General features: G+C 41.0%; 1 protein-coding gene across 15 annotated transcripts in view; it reads right to left on the reverse strand.

Moving 5' to 3' along the window:
• The window catches only part of LOC122759364 (calcium/calmodulin-dependent protein kinase type II subunit gamma-like), a 35895-nt gene that overhangs the window by 11166 nt on the left and 1428 nt on the right, over nt 1-23301 (reverse strand). For 6 of the 15 annotated variants that reach the window (XM_044014187.1, XM_044014183.1, XM_044014179.1 and 3 more), the window contains exons 2-15: nt 22388-22482; nt 14012-14071; nt 10939-10993; nt 10760-10825; nt 8737-8809; nt 7357-7459; nt 6805-6888; nt 6350-6444; nt 5767-5889; nt 5565-5648; nt 4980-5022; nt 4131-4193; nt 1370-1410; nt 505-588 (exon numbers count right to left, since the gene is read on the reverse strand). In XM_044014187.1, coding sequence (XP_043870122.1) covers nt 505-588; nt 1370-1410; nt 4131-4193; nt 4980-5022; nt 5565-5648; nt 5767-5889; nt 6350-6444; nt 6805-6888; nt 7357-7459; nt 8737-8809; nt 10760-10825; nt 10939-10993; nt 14012-14071; nt 22388-22482 — 1069 coding nt within the window. The remainder of the gene's footprint in view (nt 1-504; nt 589-1369; nt 1411-4130; nt 4194-4979; nt 5023-5564; nt 5649-5766; nt 5890-6349; nt 6445-6804; nt 6889-7356; nt 7460-8736; nt 8810-10759; nt 10826-10938; nt 10994-14011; nt 14072-22387; nt 22483-23301) is intronic. The other 9 variants (XM_044014189.1, XM_044014188.1, XM_044014192.1 and 6 more) reach the window with 3 other exon arrangements.

Genomic DNA, 23301 nt, shown 5'->3' on the forward strand with positions numbered 1-23301 from the left:
AAAGTAAGACAGGACGGACGGACGGACGGCTGCAAGGCTGCAGTGACTTTATTGAGAAAGTTAAAGGATAAACTGGTTAATCACGGGCGGGAAGAAATACAGAGAGGGAAGGGAGAACAACATGGAGGTCATTACACGATGACGACAAAATTCTGTATAACTCTCTATAACAGGACTTGGTGGTTCCCTGTGCCGATACTCAAGAGGTGCATTACCCTGGAGGTCATGCTCCACCTTAGCAATCTAAATAAAAATTCATGTCAAGAATGTCTAATCATTTCCAAAAGAAATCTGACTGATTTACACATGTGCAACTTAGAGGGGCAAAATGGCCAGAAGACGGGTACTGCCGGCATGTAATGGTGCAACATCTCTTGAAAGGGAAATGAAGGATGACAAGCAGCAACTATGACAATGGAGGATGAGGCACAACGGACTATTATGAAACTATTGGGAGGGTGGGGGTGAGGCAGAACGGCGGGAACCTGCGGCGGCCTACTGTACCATCTGGGCGTTGGTCGCCATGTTGGTGTCTTTCAGGGCATTGATGGCGCTCACTATACTGTTCTTACTGTTGTTGGTAGAAGGCTGGGATGAGAACGCAAACACGCAAAGAGAACACATGTACGTTACACTCAAACACACACACACACACACACACACACACAGATGCATTAGAATTATACGCCTTTTAGGAACTGGAGCTAATGTTGGTTGAGGCTCCCAGGCTGTTGAGAGCTAACAGGGTAAATGAGAGGGTGAGTGCCATAGAATGGCCTCTAGATCATCCCTTTTACTGCCTCACTAACCCTCTATGCCTCCGCCACTTAACTGCATAGAGAAACCCCCAGGGGCAGACGAGAAAGAGAGGAAGGCGGGAGGGGGGGAAGAGTGATGCTTAACAGTAGTAATGATGAAAACTGCTTGGGAAAGAGGACAGCAAACCTCTGACTGAGGGCCACTAAAGGTGAAAGAATAAACCCAATATATGAAAATGTTTGACTGATAATCAAACACATTGTTTGAAGAAAAATCTGTTACAACGGTTTATTTTGAAGTTGTGCATAGTAGAGAGATTTTTGGGATGTAAAAACAGACCACAGAAGGCTGAGATGCCTTGCGGGACAAAAAAGGTACAGGAAGACAATTTCATCCTAAAAAAACAAACTCCAAACAAACTAAATAAAATAAGAAAATGCTTCTCTTTGAAATCACATTGCACTGAATAAATAATAGAGAAAATACACTGAGAGGGAAAGAGGCAAAGGAAAAGAACAGAAGGTAGAAAAAAGGGGTCAGCTAGCATAGGAGACGTGGGACACAGTGTAGCGGAAGAAAGGAGGACAGAGACGTAACAAGACAACCTTACCTTAGCAGAATCTGACTTCTTGTTCAGTAAACTTTTGCATGCTGTGAAAAAAAAAAAAAAGAGGATGGAAAGGGAGAAAAATAGGTAGATAACTCAGTTTTACAGTTTAATGACAGTAGCCATGCCAATTCAGCTGGTTCTTCATAGAAACCCAGAAGTAAGCAAAAATATGGACATGTTTTTTCATCTATGAAACCACAATAAATGAATGTGATAAACTGAGACTAGAAGTTGCTGTTTTACAATTTTCCCCTTTTCTCTACAGGCTGCTATTCTACTAACACCCATGCACATCATAATCAATTCATTACCACCTGGGAACAAAAGAGAAACCTGAGAGCAAAGTTAACTTCCTCAATCCATTTCCTGTCTAGGAAGACACCAGCAGATGTAAAAAGCGAGCGATGGTCAGACTCAAACTGCCGCCAGGCCTGACAGTGATGAGCTAGGTTAATGTAAATCATTGATTTCCTTTAAGGGCCTTAGTCACTTTTCCCCTCAGTCTAAAGCTTTCAACTGTCTGTTGCTTCCTTTTCTTTCAGTTTCTACTGACACGTTTCAAAAAATAAATAAATCTCTTTTTTTTTTCTTACCTTCCAATAAGAGAGGGGAGGGGGAGAGGGGAGAGTTGAAAGAGACAGTGCAAGAGAGTGGAGAAAAGGGGGCACAGCATTTACAGAGGCAAACAATACCAAGAGACATCTCATGCTCCTTAATCTCAGCTGTTGCGTCAATATGCAGCATCTATCTCGACCTGGCCATGCAGCATCCACAGGAAAAAAAATGTATATATAAAAAAAAACAACAACAAACAAAATAAAATATTTTCATTCCAAAACCAGGGGAAAGAGGGCTCAGAGCTCAAACATCTGCTCTTCATTTGATTAAATTTGATATCAGACAGCCATACGGGTAATATTTATAACAGCGTGAATCCACCACATTCATATACTCTCTCTATATATACATACATACACACATACAACCCTCCCTCCTCCATCCAAGAGGAAGATCACCAATGTGACATGACAGGATGGGTGAAGTCAAGATGACCAACAGCAGGGAGGGCTGCACTGCTCAAGCAATATGACAGCTCGATCATCATCAAGCGGTCATATCGATGATGAATGTGTATGATGCATTAGAAAGCAATCAAAGGTGCATGTCCCTGAAACATTTAATAGGATATAATCACACAGGACACCCACATGCAAAAGACAGCAAGGCAAACACCCTTCTGGAAACAATGAGGAATGCTTCAAACACACACACTTCTGTCACATTCTGCTGTGATTAAAGGGGGGGACATTACGAGCAAACGGCCAAGCCTTGCCTCAGACACACTCGAGAGAAAAGTGCAGGGAAGCAGTGATAGTAGTAAGTGTCAGGGTTTTGCAGTGATGAGTTACATCATCAGAGGCCCAAAAATAAAAAATAAATTAACAATTACAAAGGACAATGACAAAGGAAAAGAGCTTAGGAGTCCAGTTTGGAGTGATGGTGTCAGAACAAAAGATTGACAAAAACTTACAAACAGGCAACTTGGTCCAGTTTCACAGAGGAAGCCCGCATTTGGAGGGCTCTAGCTGACAGTCAAACCACCACAAACACTCTGATTCTCAGAGCATCAATCACACACAGCACTAGTGACCGCTGAGGTCAGTCTTTCACATGTTGCCTTTATTTTACCTACACAAAATTCCTCGTTACCTATAAAGAGATTTATTCACATTGCAGAGCAAAGAAGATTCTCACGTCTGGAAGGGTGACTAAGAATCCCATCTGCTCTACACTGCTTCTCATATAATCGATCTATGGAGCCACCATTGGAATCGTCGACCTTCACCACCCACCACCACCCAACAGGATGAAAGCTGGGCCGTTTTTAGTACTTTCAAAGTCCTCCTGGAAAGTGTCGACTACTATGTGACAAAGGATTTGCTGCCATGTTCCCTTGCAGCATTTCCCTGTGAACACTTTAGAAAGTACTAAAACAGACCTCAGGAGGGGTAGAGGAGACATGGGATGCCTTAAAGGGATTCAACAGGAAGGCTGCACAGTGATGATGTTTTAAACAGTTGGCTCCGTTAATAGCACCAAAGACAGCACTCCCATCCTCCGTCTCGGTCTGAACCTCTCCGCCTTTCCTTTTCCCTCCCGAAAGACCCAGGTCTGACGATGGCAGCACGCCAACCCAGCTCTTGCCGGCCCCCTGCAGTGTCAGTTCCCGCCCCCAGGATACATGCCTCTCCTCAACCCCTGCCCCAGTCCACTCTGTGCCCATGAGCACAGTGTGTACAGGGTCAGCTGGAAGTCAGGATGGAGCTTGCTAGAAGTGACGACATGACTATATTGGTAGATGAAATGGGGGTTACAAGGTTGGAGCTGAGTGATGGTGAGGTGTAAATGTAAGACGCACTTTAGTGCATGTTAAACAAAATCAATTACCATTAACAGATGTCGATGTTTATTACTGTGTGACGTCTGATGTCTCTGCATTATCGTGAAGGTAACACACATCCTAAATAACTAGAAGGAACTAATTTTGTGTGAGTATGCATGCGTGTATGTGTGTGTGTGTGTGTGTGTGTGTGTGTGTGTGTGTGTGTGTGTGTGTGTGTGTGTGTGTGAGAATGCTGATGAGGATGCTGGCAGTGGCTGCATGCAGGAGTTCAAGGTGGTCATGATGGCCCACCCAGTACTATGAGTCAAAGTAGTCATGTGTGGAGAGGAAGTGGATGGGCGTGTCTCTGGGACGTACCTTCCTGAGCCAGTGAGGCCGTGGAGGAGGCGGCAGCAGCAGAGTTGGTATGCTGCCGGCCCACTATTGGACAGAAATGCTACAGTTGGGAGGGGCTATGGAAATTAGGTTGGTCTATCTCACACTGTTCAATTGGGGGCCTAGAAAGCTATAGGCTGTGCAGGCTGAAGCCCAGATATATCACACAATTATAGATAGAAATGGGCAAAAGGCAAGATGTGCACGCCTGTGGTTTCCTAGGCCCAGGATTGAAATCTCTAGCCATTGACTGACCAATTACCCCAGGGCTGAGTACAAGGTTTCAATGAAAACAGGTCACTCTCAGCAAATGGAGATTAAAAAACACAAAATCTTAGTTTTTATAACACTACACCTGCCCCCAACATAACAAACTCAAAAGTTTAGGTCTCCTTTTCTCAAACAAAAACGCTCCACAGACAGCAGAAAAAGACAGACACACGCACGCACACACACACAAACACACAGGGAGAGATATATTAGCATGGACAAGGACAAGACTGGCACTCACATGTAATCTGGTACATGACAAATATCACATTTTAGCTTTTCTTCTCATATACTAAACATCAGGATTCAGTTCACTCTTAATAATCCTTCATTAACATCGTTTCTATTGTCACTCCGAGGATAGTGGTGTTTCAATTCAGTTAAATGTGATGTGATGTGAAGTTAACTCCTGTGTACACACAAAAACGTTATTTGAGGGGGTGTGTGTTGGAGTGTGTTTGTATTGAGGGGGTTAAAAGAGGTACAGAGGACTCTATCCACTCTCCTTCCTCCTCTGCATGTGCTGCTGCGTGGGAGGCTGAGGGCTAGGGGCACACCCACCTGAGAAGTTTCTGGACACCAGCATGGTGGTGAGAATGGCTCCCTGGAGAGGAAGGCATAGAGAGAGGTGAGCAAGGCATAATGAAAGTGAGGACTTTTTTCATCTGCTTTTTTACAGAAGCAGCTAGATGTATACATGTTTTCACATTTATTAAAACATGCCATGCATCTCAAAGGGTCAGTGTTATCTCAGCAAAAGCAGCCTCTAAAGAACCTTTGGCTGTTGTCCTGGTCAGAGAAGAGAAAAGCTCTTGCAGGTCTTTTTCCACTTGTTTCCTATTGACAGTAAACATTTCACACACTGCTCATGTGCCCTGGATGCCTCACCTTGTGCGGGAGCACCCTGAATACCACACGTTTAAGCAACAACTTCAAAATCAGACCAGAAAGGGGCCTCAACATCACTTTCGTTTATTTATTTACTCTTGTCCAGTTGGATGAATTTAGAGGTGGGCGTTCTGTGGCGCTGACGGCAAAGTTTTCAGTTGCTTGGAAACAACATTCATTGAAGAGACAGCATCATATTACTGTTAACCAATTAGTTACCATTAACCAATGAGTTGAAAACTGATTTAGGACGAGTACCTTGAGTTTTCGGCGAGCATTGAACTTGCGGAGACACTCGACAGTTTCCTGTCTGTGCATCATGGATGCCACTGTAGAACGGTGCTGTTGGAAGACAACAAAATAATCATTGCGTGTGCATGATGTCTAGAGTTATTCGTGTACCAATCCAAAATCACAGTGATACTCTTTGGGTGGATCAGGTGAGTGAGTAAATACTTACGCAGACCCATGGGTGTTTGAGGGCCTGTTCAGCAGTGATTCTCTTGGCTGGGTTGATGGTCAACATCTGATTGATCAGGTTCTTTGCCTCTGGAGTCACCGTGTCCCACTCTGGGGAGGGGAACTGCGAAAAATGGAGTGACAGTTAGAAAGGCAAAAAGAATGCAAACAGTATGTGTCTCCTGACGGTCTGTTTGAGAGCAAGCATCTGCCCATTTCTGGCTAATCTTCAACATCTGGGCAAGGGGTTCTGAGTGAATTTCTCAACATTATGCTTACATTAACAGAACACATGTTTTTGTTCCAGGTCTTTCATTCATATTGAGAGTAAAGTCTCTTCGGTGTGGCTGCAAGAACTGCAATGTGACTTCCTTATCCAGAGAGAGAAAGGAGGATACCCCTACTCTCATTCTGTCTCTCTCTCTCTCTCATGCACACAAACTCACACACACACCCCTCTGCAATGCGTCAGGGAGGCCTGGATAGGATCAATAGCTTTGGACCAACTCTCAATTGGACACCACTAAACATTTAAAAACCTGCTTAGCAAATGCCTGCACTGCACACCAGACATGCAAACTTACATCATATGCCCCAGCTTTAATCTGTTGATAGAGTTTGTGTTGATCTTCATCCCAGAATGGAGGATACCCCACTAACAAGATATAGAGGATAACACCTGACAGAGGAATATGAATGAGAGAGAGATCATGTTACAACACTGTGAATGAAGTAAGAACAGAACAACATACTGAAGTACATACAAGAAAATTACAACTTTTTCTTTGTTATAATGAGCCTGGTTGATTACAACACTTCCTCAGTGCAGTGCTGTTTATATGAGGTTAAAGTCTTGTCTCTGACATAAGGTGGGGGTTTTTACAACCCCATATACCCTGTGAAAACAATCTTATCACACCTGTTGAAATTGTTAAATTGACTTGAAACAAAACATAGCCAGAGTCTGGCGTTTGTTTCCCACCACTGAAACATACAAAAGCTGATTGTTGCAAGTCCATAGCTGAGGCTCAAGACTCACCACAAGCCCATATGTCCACAGGTTTGCCGTAAGGGTCCTTCCTTAGGACTTCAGGCGAGAGATAACCAGGGGTGCCCGCAAATCCTGCACGACAGAAAAAACACTACAACATGATTAACGTGATTAAAACTTTGACATAATTAAAACTCTGATGTAGGCTACTGTGTACAGTTATGTGAATGCTTGTGATGACAGTGTCCTGCTGGACTCTAATGCAAGGCCAGATTATGGCTAGTCACAAGCAAGTGCCCATTAATCATCTCCCACTGGAGAGTCAGCCAAATGCTGGCAGCTCGGCTGTTAGCCAAGACACTATGACCTAAGCGTGAACTGGAAAATATCTGCGAGACTGTTAAGTAATGTATTGTTTGGCTTCCAAGTGTGTAGATGAAGACCTAAGGTATACTGTATATACAAGACTGCTGCTGCTCAGCAGTAATATGTAGACTTAAATGTAGAAACTATGCATTACCAAATAATCATCCAAACGGAATGTCAGATAATGAGTCCAGCACATTTGATGTGTGTGCATCACCGTTTGTGTTTTCTTACCAAACCAAGCCTGCTGGTCTCCCTGTACTTCAATAGCAAGGCCAAAGTCTGCCAGCTTCACTGCAGCTCCCTTCATCTTACTGGCCAACAACAGGTTCTCAGGCTGAGAGGGAGACATGCACGCACACGCACACACACACAAACACACGCACAGAGAGTGAAGCAGAATGTAGGACAAGAGATCAAGAAAGTGAGAGACAGATAGTGACAGGCTGTCTTCAGTGAGGTTCTCAGAAATATTTATATTTGATGTATTCGAAACAGCTCGTGTGGGGGCGGGGTAAAGGTGTGAGAAAGCGATGGAGAGACTGAGGAGGAAGGGAGAGAATGGGTGGTTGAGAATCTCCATAGTGCCATATATGGGCATGGGTTCGTAGTCATAGAAACCACTCGGGAGTCATTTCGGCAGCACTGCAGAATGCATGCTAAATGGAAAGTGTACTTAGCGAGAGGCTGCGTGTGTGGCAGCGTTCTAAATGGCCGTTGTTTGGGCAGTAAGACATAAAGGGCCGCAGTAAAAGCCCACTCAGGATAAAAGGCCAACAAATCAGACAGGCAGAGCTTGAGGAAATAGCGTTATACTCTGACACAACGCGCACAAACCTACACACAAAAGCCACCCACACGAGTTTGAGCTATCCCCCCCAGTCCCTAGTTTTTTCCCCACACCTTGCAGTGTCTCCTTGAAAAGATACAGTTCAAAACATATTTTTAAAGTCCCTCCTACCAGTATTATTATTATCATCATCATCATCATCATCATCACCACCTGAAACTGGGTTAAGAACAAAACTGCTCTATTCATCCCCTCAGTGGATTTGAACCTATCAGCAATTTGGGACAACTCAAGCCCCTCCCCTCGTGCTGCATGGGTGGTGTGACGTCATGCAGGTTGTCCTGGCAACTCCCGAGGTTCATCTACAGCTTCACCTCTTCTCTGATAATAGACCCCCTTCGCAACAGTACAGAGTGTGTGTTCCTGTGTATGCGTGTTCCTGCACATATGCGTGGCTCGAGTCCTTGTCTTTTCCTTGCCACTGGTGAGAGACAGACCCCTCCACGTGACCATGATTCACCATGAACACACACACATGCACACATGTGTGCATACAGAGAGTTGTGGTCAAGGACAGACAAGCCTGACAGATCTTGGAACAGATAAGAGGAGTAGAGGGTAAAAGAAAAACAGTAAATTGAAGAGGAAGAGAGAGAGAGTGAGAGAGAGAGAGAGAGAGAGATGCAGGGGAAAAATAAAAAGGGTTGGAAGCAGAAACGCAGAGATAGAGACACAGAGAAAGCCAGAGCAATCTGTGTGTTGCCATGGCCACGAGCAGAGGTGTGTGAGTGTGTGGTTGTCATGGTAACAGGGCAGCTACTCACCTTGAGGTCTCGGTGCACAATATCATGCTGGTGGATATGATTGACACTCTCCAAGATCTGACTAATGCAATGACTACATTGAGAGAGAATAGGGGAGAGAGAGAGAGAGAGAGACGTGTCACTCACTGGCCATCAACACAAAAAACATATCTATAGTCTTCTTTGCCGGGTGGATTATAGTCTGGTTACAAAGAATGACATCACTCTAGATCACTATAGAACAGACACTATGAAACGATCGCCATCAGAAATTGCAACAATATTTATATGGTCTTAAAATATGAAATATATTTATCTGTATTTATAAATACAGATAAAATCAATCAACAGTCAATCAATCATTTAAGTCATTTTACATCAAATATCGACAATTTGATCATTTCTCTTCTCATACAGTTGTAAAATGAACATCTGTTTGCGGCACAATCGACGCATCATTAAGACTTCGACTTTAGAAAAGTGTGATGGACATTTATCACCATTTACTGACATAAGGTTTGCGATTAACAACCACTTTCATAATCGATCAATCTGTCAATTATTGTTTGCTCCGTAAAATGTCAGAAAATGTTGAAAAATGTTGATCGGTATTGGAATTGTTGATGTTCTTGAATGTCTCGTTTTGTCCACAAATCAAAATTAATCAGTTTTAATGATTTCTTTGTTGCAAACAAACAAGAAAATATTCACATTTAAGAAGCTGAAAAATCAGAAAACTTGTTTAAATGCTTTAATTATTGAAAAAAAAAACAAACACAAATAGTCGATGATTAATTTAGTAATTTTAGATTAATAACCGATTAATCAAATAATTGTTGCAGTCGTCCCTGACATTACAAACACATAACAGGTGACTGAGAACATACAGTAACCCTTTGATCATTTGATAATGAAAATGGGTGTCAGGATTAAATGATGCAAAACTAGAAACCACCTCCATTATATTTAAAACCAATTAATGTTAAATCCAGCCTAAATGTATTTACTCTATACACATTGCGATGTGGCCATTTTACATAAAATCACTAATATTTTTCAAAGGCATTATCCACGTTCTGTAGTTTTAAAAAAATCAATACTAAGAAAGTGGTGTGGGAGGCTTTATACCACACAGTCAATAAATCTCTATCCCAGTAGCAATTTAAATAATGGGGGCGTCAATTCAGCTGCCACTAATACCTTTGCCATATTTCTCAATTCTGGACAGTGAGCATGTTTTCACACTAGTTGGTGAGTGTGTTCACTCGTGATGGGACTTTCAATGAGTCTTTGCCTTCCAGCCACTACCCGACCACATTATTACAGTCCTACACACTGTGGTGTGAGGCTCCACGATCCCACTGCTTAAGGTTTGTGTTCATGGGTTGGCTCGAGAAAGGTTAATGGGTCAAAGGTCAGGCCCAATCCATGTGGCCTTGGATTGTGCGTGTGTGTGTTTTTCAAATCTCCCCCCCATGAGTATGAACAGACAAAGACCCCTAATCCATTTGAGCAACAGACTTCATAAGCCGCAAACCGCAAAGCCAGAGAGGAAAAGGGGGAAAAAGAAGGAAGAGGCAGAGAAGGAGTGGGGAAAGTATAAATGTCAACATCAACAAAATTCCATATCACGTAAAAAAAACACCTGATACAACATCACAAACGCAAAGCTTCTTTTGTCTCTCCAATGACGCAAATCCACAAATAGTCCAATTACAAAGAAAATAAAAGAAAAACAGAAAAGCTCCAAAATAGAATTGGAAAAAAGTGTGTGGCATTTTTGCCTCACAGTATATGTAGGAGGACGTAGAGTGATGCAAGCGGCCATAGAGAGAGGAGACAACTTTATTGATTCACCTGTTGACGGGGAGAATCATTTGCTGACAAGAAAACCAATTACTCCCACCACCATATGACGCCTGTGCGTCCACATTCATAAACTGAGAGAGACAGAATTCATATATTGAATGATATTAAGCTGCATGTTTGCTGCTCATTGTGTGTGCATGTAAATGTGAGCAGCGGCTCCATGTGACGTGCTTACCTGGCATCAGCCTCACTGTAGTACTCCCTGGCTACGATGTCTTCAAAGAGCTCTCCACCTGTCACCCTGGACAGATTGGGGGGGAAGGGGGAATTTGGGAGAATTTGTTAGCATAGACAAACAAACCACAGCCACATGCATGGATTAAATGTCACCATGTGTGTAGACAATATACTCACAGGTCAAAGACTAGGTAATGAAAGCCTTCCTCTGAAATGCTGTCATGGAGTCTCACTGCAACATAGGGCGGGCAGACACACAGAAAGGCAGGAGTCAGGCAAATCAAAGAATTGAAGTTTCCCCCCTCATCCACAGAGACAGAGAAACACCATAACAAAATTGTTTAAAAGGGAAGAATGTACTTAACAATTAACTATAGCTAACATATACATTTCTTTCTGATTGCTTTGATCTGACTAGCACATCTAATGGTTAGGGGAATGAGCACAATTAAACCCCACACTTTGATTAGTGAAATTCAGTAAGGAATCCCTGAACAGTGATTGTAGCCGGTCATGCAGCAAAAGAGACATATTCTATTTCTCTCATACATAAACCACAGGTGCCAAGGATTGATGCTCTTCAAACTGTAGTACCAGGCTGGCACATGCACATATTTATCATGACCAAATCAGAACGGGTGTTTCTTCTGTTACCAGTATGTGCTGTGTAAATAAAGTATGAAATACAACAGGCATCTTGGTACAATCAGACCAGGATTGTAATACAATACAAGTTACTGAGCATCAAAATTAAGCTACTATGACACCCTGATACCAGTGAGTAGGTACTGATATATTTGTGCCAATAATAATAATAATAATAAGATGGTTTTCAGTGGACACCGAAGCTACAATAATGATTATTGTGCTGTAAATTTCAGTCTAGTCATGTTACCGCCCTGTCAGGCAAATGTATGCTTCCTTCTTCCATGTTCACTTACAATCCATGACAATTTATAGCAGCCCCATAAGGGAGATGGCTGTTCCTAATCCAAGAACCAAGGAGCTAACCGTCTAAAAAGGTAGAGTTTTGCAAACTTTGCAAATTTCATTAAAAACATTCACAGGTGATGAGTGCGATGGAGAGAAGAACATGTTTTAATCACAAAAACACAATCGCTTGTAATGTTTCCTGTTTACTGACGGAGACATGTGAGTGATTGGGTGAAAACAGAAAAATTAAAGTAGTGATTACAGTAATGAGCTCACATTACCAGGATACTACAGTTGGATGGTAACTGTCAATGTAACTTAACAGCAGCAGAATGACAAAGCAAAATCCCAGCAACAGGAGCCAGGCTTTAGAGAATGCCTAAGATGCAGCTAAGGTTTAGTGTCAGGGGAGCCACAGTTATCATTATATAAAATGAAAATCAGTTGTATAATAAGATGAAGTAGGATGGCCCTGCAGCAAGAAACAAGAGCGACTGCTCTTTCCTCCTCCTCCCATCTTTTCACTCTCTCTCCATCTGGCTCCCACTCCTCCTGCTTTCGTCTCTCCATCTGTCTCTTTTCTGTGCCCTCCTTTGTCCCAAGTTTAAATGCAGATAATGCCAAATATGTCAAGAAAGAGGAGAAAGGACAAGAAAGAGGGAAAAAATCTTTAAGGAGGGGAAAAAAACCAAACAATGTAGGCAAGGGGCAAATGAGTGCTTGGAGGACAGAAAACTAGGATACAGGAAGAAAAAAGCAGTGTGAAAGGAAGGTAAATTTAAATTATCACTGTAATATAAAATAATGACAATTAGCACACCTATGGGCCGAGAAGTTGAGAACTCGACAGTGAAGACAGCAGAGGGCATTTGTCATAAACATGTCTGACAGAACGTCTGCATCATCACAGCAAACACTCAGCCACTCCTCATTCTCAGTAGCATTTTATTTTATGTTGCAACACAATACAGGTTTGTCCTGTACTAATGTGAGCAAGACGCACAAAACCCCAACAAAGCTTGCAGTCCTGGGCTGTTAGCATGTAGAGGTTGTACAGGTAAAATACTGGTGACAACAGAGAGCTGCCAGCCATCAATTTTGCTAAACAACAGTCTGGTATTTTAGTCAGTGTTTTTTAACCAAGCTGGCTCACTTTTAACTGAGACAGATCACCATGGTAACCTATCCTGCATAGCAAACAGGTTACATTTAGAGGATCAGATCAAAAACCTAACATGTGGAACAAAGATCTTCTTGTCAGACATTATTTAGAAAAACACTAAAATGTTAGTTTGGGTTTTAGACTCATTAAGATCATTTAAATATTTCCATTACAGTGTTTTATATGTACACACCCTTATTAAATCATTTAATTAATCAAGTGTAGCTAACTGAACAGAGGAACGAGTTGGTCAATAACCAACTTTGTGAGCCAGCCCTTCTTGAACTTGCTAATACAAGACTCTGATAATTTATAGTATATTATAAACAGGCACCATCCATCCATCCAAGACTCTGCAATTTATTGAACTATAACCAAGGACACACATTGGACTTTTGCCTATATCCGATATGCCAATATAGTGCTTGGGCCAATTATGTATGGATTTTTCCCCGAGGTCATCGAGTTTCTTCTGCAGTGAAATTAACATAATATTTTTCATATTCATATTGCAGCAGGTGTAGATACACATTTTCAAAAATAAGCATACAAATGTCACAGATGTATAGGGCACAGAAGTCAAGGAGGCAGCAGCTCATTCAGCCTACTGTTTTAGACATTAACCATATCGAGGGATCTCTGTGTGTTGACACTGCATTAACATTTAAAAGACAATATTTGCCAATACCGATATGGTGCAGATAAAACCGTTCATCGGCAATTGTCACTATTTGCAGTTAGGGATGACTGCCTGCTCATATTTCAACCATCAAAATCATCACTCAGTTTACTTTGTAGTGCAGTAATAGTAAAGCTTGCATATGTGACTTTCTGGATGTTCTGTATATACTTCAGAAACTTGTCATAATCTTAATCTACAATTTTTCTCTTTCGAATAATGTTTGTATTTTTTTTCACTACTACTACTACTACTACTACTACTACTACTACTACTACTACTACTACTACTACTACTACTACTACTAGCACTCATTATCTATACCTTAAAATGTATTTGTTACAAACTGTTGATATCAGTGTTAGTGTCTAATGTGATGACAGCACCTGTACTGGAGTGGTGCAGTGAACACACTTATCCTTGAAACAGGAGAAACTAAATGTAAATACAGACTGAAACATTACACAATAACTCACCAATGTTGGGGTGCTTCAGGAGACGGCAGATCCGAGCCTCTCTCTCCAGCTTCTGATGGTCTGAGGAGAGAAAATGTCACAGTTTATCAAAACAAGTTACTATTACAGTGCAAAAAAATCCAGTTCCAGTGTGCAACTTCTGTCACCAAAACACCTCCCCCCCGACCTACCCCAGTGCCTCCGGTGAGCCTGCACAGCTTTCTGAAAGGATGTCCATATTGCAACTGCTATCTTCCAACATTCATTTATCTCACTACTTCACCCATGTTTTAGAAAACTGAGGTTAATTCCTTAACCCTACGTTCTCTTTCAACATTCTTTTCATCTCACTCGTGTTTCAAGTGAACCAAGGGAAAAATCCTTAACCTAAGGTTCACTGCCATCTCAATTCCATCTTCCCTCTGTCTATCACAACACATCACTGTTCCGATTATTTTTTCGATTAATCGCTTGGTCCATGAAATATCAGAAAACCTTAAAAAATGAGCGGTGTTCATCAAACCTGGAAATAATGATGTTCTCAAATGTCTTCTTTTGTCCACAAACCAAAATGATTAACATTTAATGATTTCTTTGTTATCCAGAGCAAATAAATTAAGAAAATACTCACATTTAAGAAGCTTAAATCAGTGAATCGATCATTAATTGTTTCAGCTCTACACTGCTATACTGAGAAACACAGACATGTGTAGAGGTGATGGGCCATACATGCTTTTATTTTGAAAAGATAGCATGAGTATGTTTCAGTAGCAGCAATCACTACTGTATGGGGCATACAAAATAATTGAAAAAAAATAATAATAATGATAATCCTGCAATCATGCCATTTTGTTAATTTTATTAGCATTTGAACTCAATTTCATTAGCGGCTACAACCAAAGAGATACAGACAGGAAATGTGGGCGAGGAAAGGGGACGTAGATGTGATTGTATGGCACCAACACCTCGCCACCTGATGCCTCACACACACCAACATAAAAAACAACAATTTGCTTTTCAATCAGAAAAAAATTGTTCACCTGTGACCTATGATCCATTTTCACAAAGCTGTAACTCTTGACTTCACTGTTCACACCATACTTAACGCTTTGCCTTAAAACATGCTTATAATATGATATATATGTCAATTAATGTACACGTACATATCATACTGCTAACTGCTAACATACTTGATTTAACCCACTTGCGTTTTAATGTATCGCGACTACTATCCTGAGCATCAACCAGAAAAACTTAAATTATGTATTTAAACATGTGTAGCGTAAGTGCTTCAGTAAATATTTGGGGACAAATTTGTCTGTGTGTACATAAATGCAAATACTTTGACCATGGTGACAACTGTTCAAACTGAGCAACCTCATTTGCTTCTGAAAGCTAACGTGACAAGGAGAGCTCCACTGATCTCATGTGTGATATTATTTAAGTTCATTAAACTGAGCATGCAGATGGCTGTGTGTAGCAATGGGGTGCACACGTTTGTACACGTGTTCTTGTATTTAGGTATTTCCTTAGGACCTTTTCTGGTATAACCAAAGAACCATCACCTAGTCCTGGTTAAGAACTGGATAAATTTGTGTCTAAGATTTGAATTGTTAAGATTAGGCATTAACTAGTTATGGTTTAGGTTCAGGATCACACTTTGTGTAGTAGGCTGTTCAACTGAATAGAAGTCAATGCAGTGACCTAAGAGGAAAAGCTGCGCAAACTTCTGTGTGTGTATGTGTGTGTCTAAAAGGGGTTAGTGTGAAATTATACTACACTGTTGCCGTGTTTGCACTTCTTGATGGGAGGGGATGCAAGCAGGAACGCATGTGCCTCATGTCTAAACCAACATCCTTGTTTGAAGGATTGGCCAAATCCTGTAGCAGTAGTATAGGTGCATGTGTGTTTGAACATGTCAGTGTGTAAACCACACTCCCTATCACCACTATGACGACATCCACCTTATAAGCCACACAGTTGATTCGCTACAAATGGGATTTGAATGCTCAATAATAACATAACACTCATAACTCATAGTCATCATGAGTGTCTTGCATTTGACATAAATGCAAACACGACTTCCCTCTGAAACTGCACACATGTGCATCGTGAAACCTTTTTGCATGCGTCATCAACAACAACAACAACAACAACAACAGAAAACATAGATGCGAGTCAACTCTTGCTGACAGCACTCTCCTGCGTTGTTGTTTGGCTTTGCTGCGCTGCAATTCAATGACAACAATTCTTAGTGCACGCTTAAATGCAAAAGGTCATCTTGATTGTGATTAGGGATGAACCAACACAATACTAAGCAACAGTATTGGACCAACACGGGTCAAAATCACTGGACTGCACAGACAAAAATGTAAATAAAAAGCAGCAACAGCATTTAACATTATGTTATTACATAACATTCTTTTATGGAAGTAGAATATTTATGGGAGTAGATGAAGCATTATGATTTTGAAATGGCTGGTTATGGCTAAGTGGGAGCATCAGCATATTGGTTTTTTGCTGACAGCATAGTCAGTTTCAAAAGTTTTAAAACTGTATTGGGTTTATGTCCGACATGAATCAAATTCTGATATGGCTGTTCCTAATCAGGTCTCATCGCAAGAAGACATCATGAATATATATCTGATCCTGGACCACATATTAAAAGCAAGTTCTGTTGAGGATTGATTTCCTGTGTCCACACAGCGCAGACAAAAAAAGTGACCCCACTCACATCAATGGAAACAAAATATCTGATATGAGTCACTTTAGCCTGGTAATCTGAATGTAGCCTTTGGGAGTGTGTAACCACATGCTGATGAGGTCAGAGGTCACTTGGGGTAAGGAGATCCAGTAATACTGCGGGGATGTATGTGTAATCGTGTAGTGAAGCCAACTAAACCCCACAGCAACATGCAGAACGCACACACAGGCGTGCGCACACAAACACACACACGTAGCCTCAATAAGATTTGCATTCATTTCCCCAATGTAGCAACAGCCTCAGATAAAACTCACATGCTGTTGCTGAGCAATCGGCAAGGATCTTATACAACTGCTCAACAAATGCAATACATTATAATGTACAGGCATACAAATAAGAGCCCATTACTGCACTTAACACTACTACTTACTGCCTATAACTGTCTCTCTGCATGACTTATCACTAACTTGTTGCCGACATGGACATGTCTTCATGCTGCTGTCAGGTGTTTTTATAATCTGCCTTCTGTCGTATAAGACGGTTCTACAATCTTCACATATGCCTTCCTCCACTCTCCCTCGTTGTCTCCCTGCAGGTATGGAATTCCCTCATCAAGAGAAAGAGAGCAAATGAGGGAGTGACGCAAAACTCCAACTCTAATTACTTCAGTAACCCTGAACTGATGAACGGACAGACAGAGCAAAGGGGGACGATTGCATGGAACGTCCATTTGCTCCTGTGTGTGTGTGTGTCTGCATAGCTGACTTCCCTAGTGAAGTGTCACTGCAGCACTCACTAATTCATTCAACCTCCTTATTTGTTGGTGTGAGTGTGTGTGGTGGAAGAAGACAGGAAAGAAAGAGCTGGAGGCTAATTACTGGCACTTCCTGCTGATCTCTAATTGGCCATCTGCTCTGCCATGGGGCGGGCCCACAGCCATTTTAAATCAGCTGAGGAGGATGGAGTGGACTCGACACACGTGCCCGTCTCTCTCTGTGACACAAATAAAGCCAATGGTTTGACTGAGGATCCCGTTCATTCTGTTTGAGGCAAGTTAAAATACAAACTATGACAGCTAGAAAACACTGTCAAAAATCAAGCGCCATTTTATCATCCCAAAATACTGACATGGCTGCAGTGGTTTTCAAATGATAAAAGTTTGCCACAAACACCACATTTTACTCTCTGACAATATCCTTTCAGATATTTTGAAAAAATGCACAAAATCAGATTGATGTTATCTCATCGTATGTTACTCTAGACAGTTTTATATGTCTCCTTTAAACAATATTAAACAAAGTATTACTACTTCATCAGAATTCAGAAAATAAACACATTTCAACTGATGATCCATTTTGTCTCAATTCAACACAGCTTTACAAGACCTAGACACAGGAAGTGGCTTATTTATTCTAAAAATTCACACTCTTAAACCTGACTGAAAACTGGGTGCAGGTATTTTTTAGTCCATTTTTTAAATTCTGCTTAGTGAAAAAGAGACTGAAGTTCTCTTAAATCAGTCATTCAAATATTAATTTCAACACCAATTTCGCCCTGAGCAACATGGACAGAATGAATAGTCCTGTCCATGTTTATGGCAGTGGGATCTTTTGAACACTGGGAACAAAGGTCATGATGCAAGTCTTCAATAACAATGCAATTAATCAATTTCCATCAATGGCATTAATGAATAAAAAAAGACTTGCTCTGTACTTTCATAAGATTCTTATACAATAACATATTTGTAATGTGTCATTGCAGTGTGATATATTACATAATATACAATGCTATTATCAGAGACATACCTGAGCCAACTGCAACCCCCTTGCTTACACTTCTCCAACTCATTTGTAAATTAACACACATTTAAAAAGATAAAAACAACATTAGAAGGTTCAGTGCATAACAGGACGTGTATTGTAATTATAAGGGTTTACTCGCAAAATTGAATATACTACCATTAAGTGTGTTTCTATGTACAAACTCAATTTAAAATATTAATCCAGGTTTTTTTTTGCCTCAGAATAAGACTTATATGTAGGACACGGTCTTGCATTATGGAGGCTACCATGTTTCTACAGCAGCTCCAATTGACAACCAGCCAGAGAATGTGTTTTATGTTTGAAGTGAAACTTAATCCACAAACAAAGAAAGACAATATCCTTTCTGCTGTGCAAAGGCCACCATAGTTCCCTGATGCATGGAGTAAAAGGAGAGGCGAGTGGAGGACAAGGGCTGTCACTTTTTATTTGAAAGCCAGAGTGGAGGACTCCTTCATTTGTTACAATACGCAGTTTCACCATTGGCACAAATTCTTACACATTGGATCTTCCTCACAACACAACTATGTTCCTTATATTTACATGTGTAGAGGATATTATGAAAAACTGTCAGAAGATATTGCAATTGAATTGTTGCTGCTCTGACTTTGCATACAGAATGTCAAAATCATGCTGGTAGTGTTCTGCAGAATCAGAAATTGAATTTTCAATTGCAAAATCAACTGCCATTATGGTCACATTGGTAACCATGACACACCACCAATTAGGACAAAGCTAGAGCATCTGTTTTTCTTAATCAATAGGAGGAAATGCACACTACAGTAGTCTGAGAATCAGGCATCTTATTTCAAGTCAGCCAAAATCAGTCTATCATAGTATATGTTGCTAAGACTTTCATGGGGATTTAGGAAACTGGCATTATCATCTCAATTTGTTGCTTTTTGCAGCCATTCCTATGTGATTGTTTTTCATGTATAAAGCTAGGTAACTTGCTACATTGGAAGATGAAGTCCTCTATACATAATCCATATGACAAAGCTTTCAATAGTCAGCTGCTTCCCCATCCAGGGAAAATACAACAGCAAATCTGTCTGAATAACTGTGCAAATCAAAAACAAGGGCAGTGATTACGAGGTCTGAACCCAGGCAATAGTCAAGGGAGATGATGGCTGAATCTCCGTGATTTGGCAACAATAATTAGGAAACAAGAAAATTTGCTGCAGAAAATTAGCCAAGGCGGAAGTATTTGGGGGAAATTGCTGAACAATAAATACTATTAGTTGAGTACTACAACTTGAATTATTTTCACGAGGACAATTGTACAGCCCCCAGGACACTAAATATAGGACACGAAAACAACGTTGAGGAGAAGTACTAGGGTGGTGCATCAAAGTGGATCGTCTCTCTCATTTTGACTCACTCTCTCTCTCAGACACACACAAACACACACACACAGTGTTGCAGTAGACAATGCAGCAGCCATTTACTTTCCAGTCACTTGACTTAACAAAATAGAGCATTCCATCTCTGCAAAGTCGTAACACACCAACACAGCAATTTGTGAATTGTCATCTGAAACTAATAGTCTAATAAATTCGAACAAAAAAGAGATAATATGTAGATTAAAAAAAAAAACACAGCAAACAATATTTCTGAAATCAGGTGCACGTTTTGAGAGTGTGGGAGTGTTGTGTATACCACTGCCCACTCACATCCACCTTCAACTGCCTGTAGGCTGGACTGTCCCACTGCCAACTGCCTACATCCATGACCTCTCTCCCCCGCTTCCTTCCTTCCTTCCTTTCCTTCCTTCCTTCATCTCTCTCCTTGCCTGCCTAACTGCTTGCCTCCCTCTCCCCCCTCCCCCCTCCTCAGATTACTGCAGTGTTTACCACAGCTTTGAGAGACTTACCCACCAGGCCACGCGTGAGGTCACACTCACCCCATCGGGCTAAAAAAAAACCCAGCCAAATCCTACTGGGCAAGCTGCCGGCTCACGCACTGGATGCCTCAGTGTGTGGACATGTTTAGTATGCATGTAGATACATCTAGCATCAGTCAAGCAGCCTACCACAATTATTCCTTTGGCACAAAATCCACCTTTGCTCACTCTATAGTGTCTGGTTCTCATTTCACCTTTCTTTCCTGGTGCAGAGTGTCACTGATCTCATTGCAAGAGTATACTGTTAAAAATCTCCTCCTCCTCCTCTGGCTGGCTTTCTTCTCCCCTGGCAAACACACATAGATGCACACAGGCCTACATTGTGCTCCCTGCCCCAATGAAGAGCCAATAGTTTTCTGCTGAGCCCTTACGTTTCCTTGGTGGGACATTAATACCCTGCCCTGTATGGACACTTGGATGGCACGGATAGAACAATAACAGCATTACAACAGACTTACAATTGCTTTACAATACAGACATGCTCTATTAGCTTTCTATTAACTTTCTATTAGCTTTCTCTCATTCACACACATACAGACCCCCAGACAAAAACAGGCAAACATGACGGTGCCTATGGAATCCATGAGGTCTTAGTGGTTGATGAGATACATTTAGCATAAGTGGATTAGCCTCAATACAGACCAATCTCCCTTTGCAGAAAGACAAGAGAAAGGCAATGAGTGAGTGAGGCACAAAGATAATGACAGAGTGTGCAGGTAAGGAGAACAAATGAAGCCAGGTGTGTGTGTGTGAATGGCAGGAAGGAGTACGTTTCTAATCCGTTAGACACAAAAAGGAGAAGGCAATTAAGCACCTGAGTCTGAGTCTGAGTGGGGGAGGTTCCGACACACAGACTAGAATTTGCACTATCAATACAATGTGGCTTGCCACAACAGCCTAGTGCAGTGTGAATGTGGGTGTGGATCTACGCGGAGACGCACACCGCACCATAACAGTTCATTTCAGGAGTGAATGGTGGAGTTGTGTGAATACATCAAGCAAGGCAACAAATTAACAAGGCAATACAACAGATGGATCAATAATGTCTTCCCATTTTTATTGCTTTATTTCCATCCTATCCTTGTGCACTAGCCATGACAAGCTCCTCCGAAATCCATCAATTCATTGTACAGCAGTAAATGATACTACAGAGGGAAGATTGACAGTTATTCAATACAGTAAATGGAGGGTTATTATTACAGCTACAACGATTAATCGATTATTAATGGATTATTAAATGAATCAACTGTTTTGATCGATTCAAGTTTTTAAATAATTTAAAGAAGCTCTCCAGTTTTTAAGCTTCTAAAATGTGAATTTTTGCTGGTATCTTTACATATAACGAAGAAAACTGAATAATCTTGGTTTGTGAACAAAACAAGACATTATTTTGAGGTCATTTTATGGCCCAAATGATTAGTCAATTAATTGGAAAAATAATCCTTTTTTTTAAGAATTATAAAAAATAATTTTAAGCTGCAGCCCGAGCCATTATACATCACACAGAGGTTAAAACTCTCCATAGACACAATGATTGAATAAGGTATTCCAACTGCTGAAAAAAAATTAGACTCTTGTTTATATGCATACCTTTAAATAAGCCTAGGCAATGATGAATGCAGATGTATACAGTGAGATGAAAGATGGGGCAGTAAAGATTTCACACAATGCCAGGACAATAACACCGTCTACTGTACGTCTGTTATGTTAACACTGCAAATATAAATTGCTTGATAATATTGATTTTACAAGATTCCTATATCTATAGGACGAGGTTAAATTCATTAGAATATCTCCAGTTATGTAACCCATGCACATTGGCAGAAATTGTACTGTATGATAATATAAGGCAATATTGAAAAAATGTAAATTATATACAGCATATTGTGTTTCTTTCCAAGGCAGATCACATACAAACCAATACATAGAGTCAGTGTGAGTGAGTGTGTGTGTGTGCTGTGCTATCGTACCTCTTGCAGACAGCTTCTTAGTGTTGATGATTTTTGCAGCATACTCCTGTCCTGATGACTTCTTTACACACCTACGCACCACTGAAAAAGCTCCCCTAAGAAGAAAGAACATCAACAACCAATAATCAATTCCATTTCACATGCACAAGCTTGCTTGCTTTCTCTCTCTCTCCCTCCCACAAACACACACAGACTATGACATTTGAAACTGCATCCACACGTGTGGCAGGGGTTTGTTTGTATATGCTAACAAACTTGCTCCCTCTCACACTCACATAGCAGTCATTTCTATCACAGCATCAGTGTATACAACATGAAAACATGAGCAACAATACCCAAGATGAGCAACAATGTAACAAGCTTCTCCAACATGAGTGCTGCTGATATCAGTTCAGGTTTGGATTATAAATGAAGAGCCACATCGTTTGCTAATCTATGACAGGCACACAATACGATGTAACCTACTGCTCTGAATGAAATTCAATTTCCAACAGCCCTCACAAAGAATGAATGGGCTTCATTGCGATCGACAATAGGCAACATTTAATGCACTCACTAGGTAACAATGTGCTTTTATGAAGCTACTCCAGCAAAAAGGAAGTGCATAACACGTTATAAACCAACCCCCCTTGATGATTTTCATTCTGACCTGAATCCACACACTATATTTTCAAGCTACCAGCTTCAGAGGTGATCGTTTTTCAGCATAACAGAAAAAAAGGGTAATTGTGCTAATGATTGTCATGGTGCTGAAATCACCACCTGCAGCATGACCCTCCACAGTTTTCCTGAAAGAAGAAGGCTGTTTGTTACTGCTCTTGATCACACATGGAGGGTTGCTGCTACTTCAGAGCTGCACTCTGTTCCTTCCACTCAGTTCTTAGTTTCAATTATTTACCAGTAGACGATAGGTG

The sequence above is a fragment of the Solea senegalensis genome, linkage group LG18 (assembly GCF_019176455.1).
Source record: "Solea senegalensis isolate Sse05_10M linkage group LG18, IFAPA_SoseM_1, whole genome shotgun sequence".
Taxonomy (NCBI): Eukaryota; Metazoa; Chordata; class Actinopteri; order Pleuronectiformes; family Soleidae; genus Solea; species Solea senegalensis.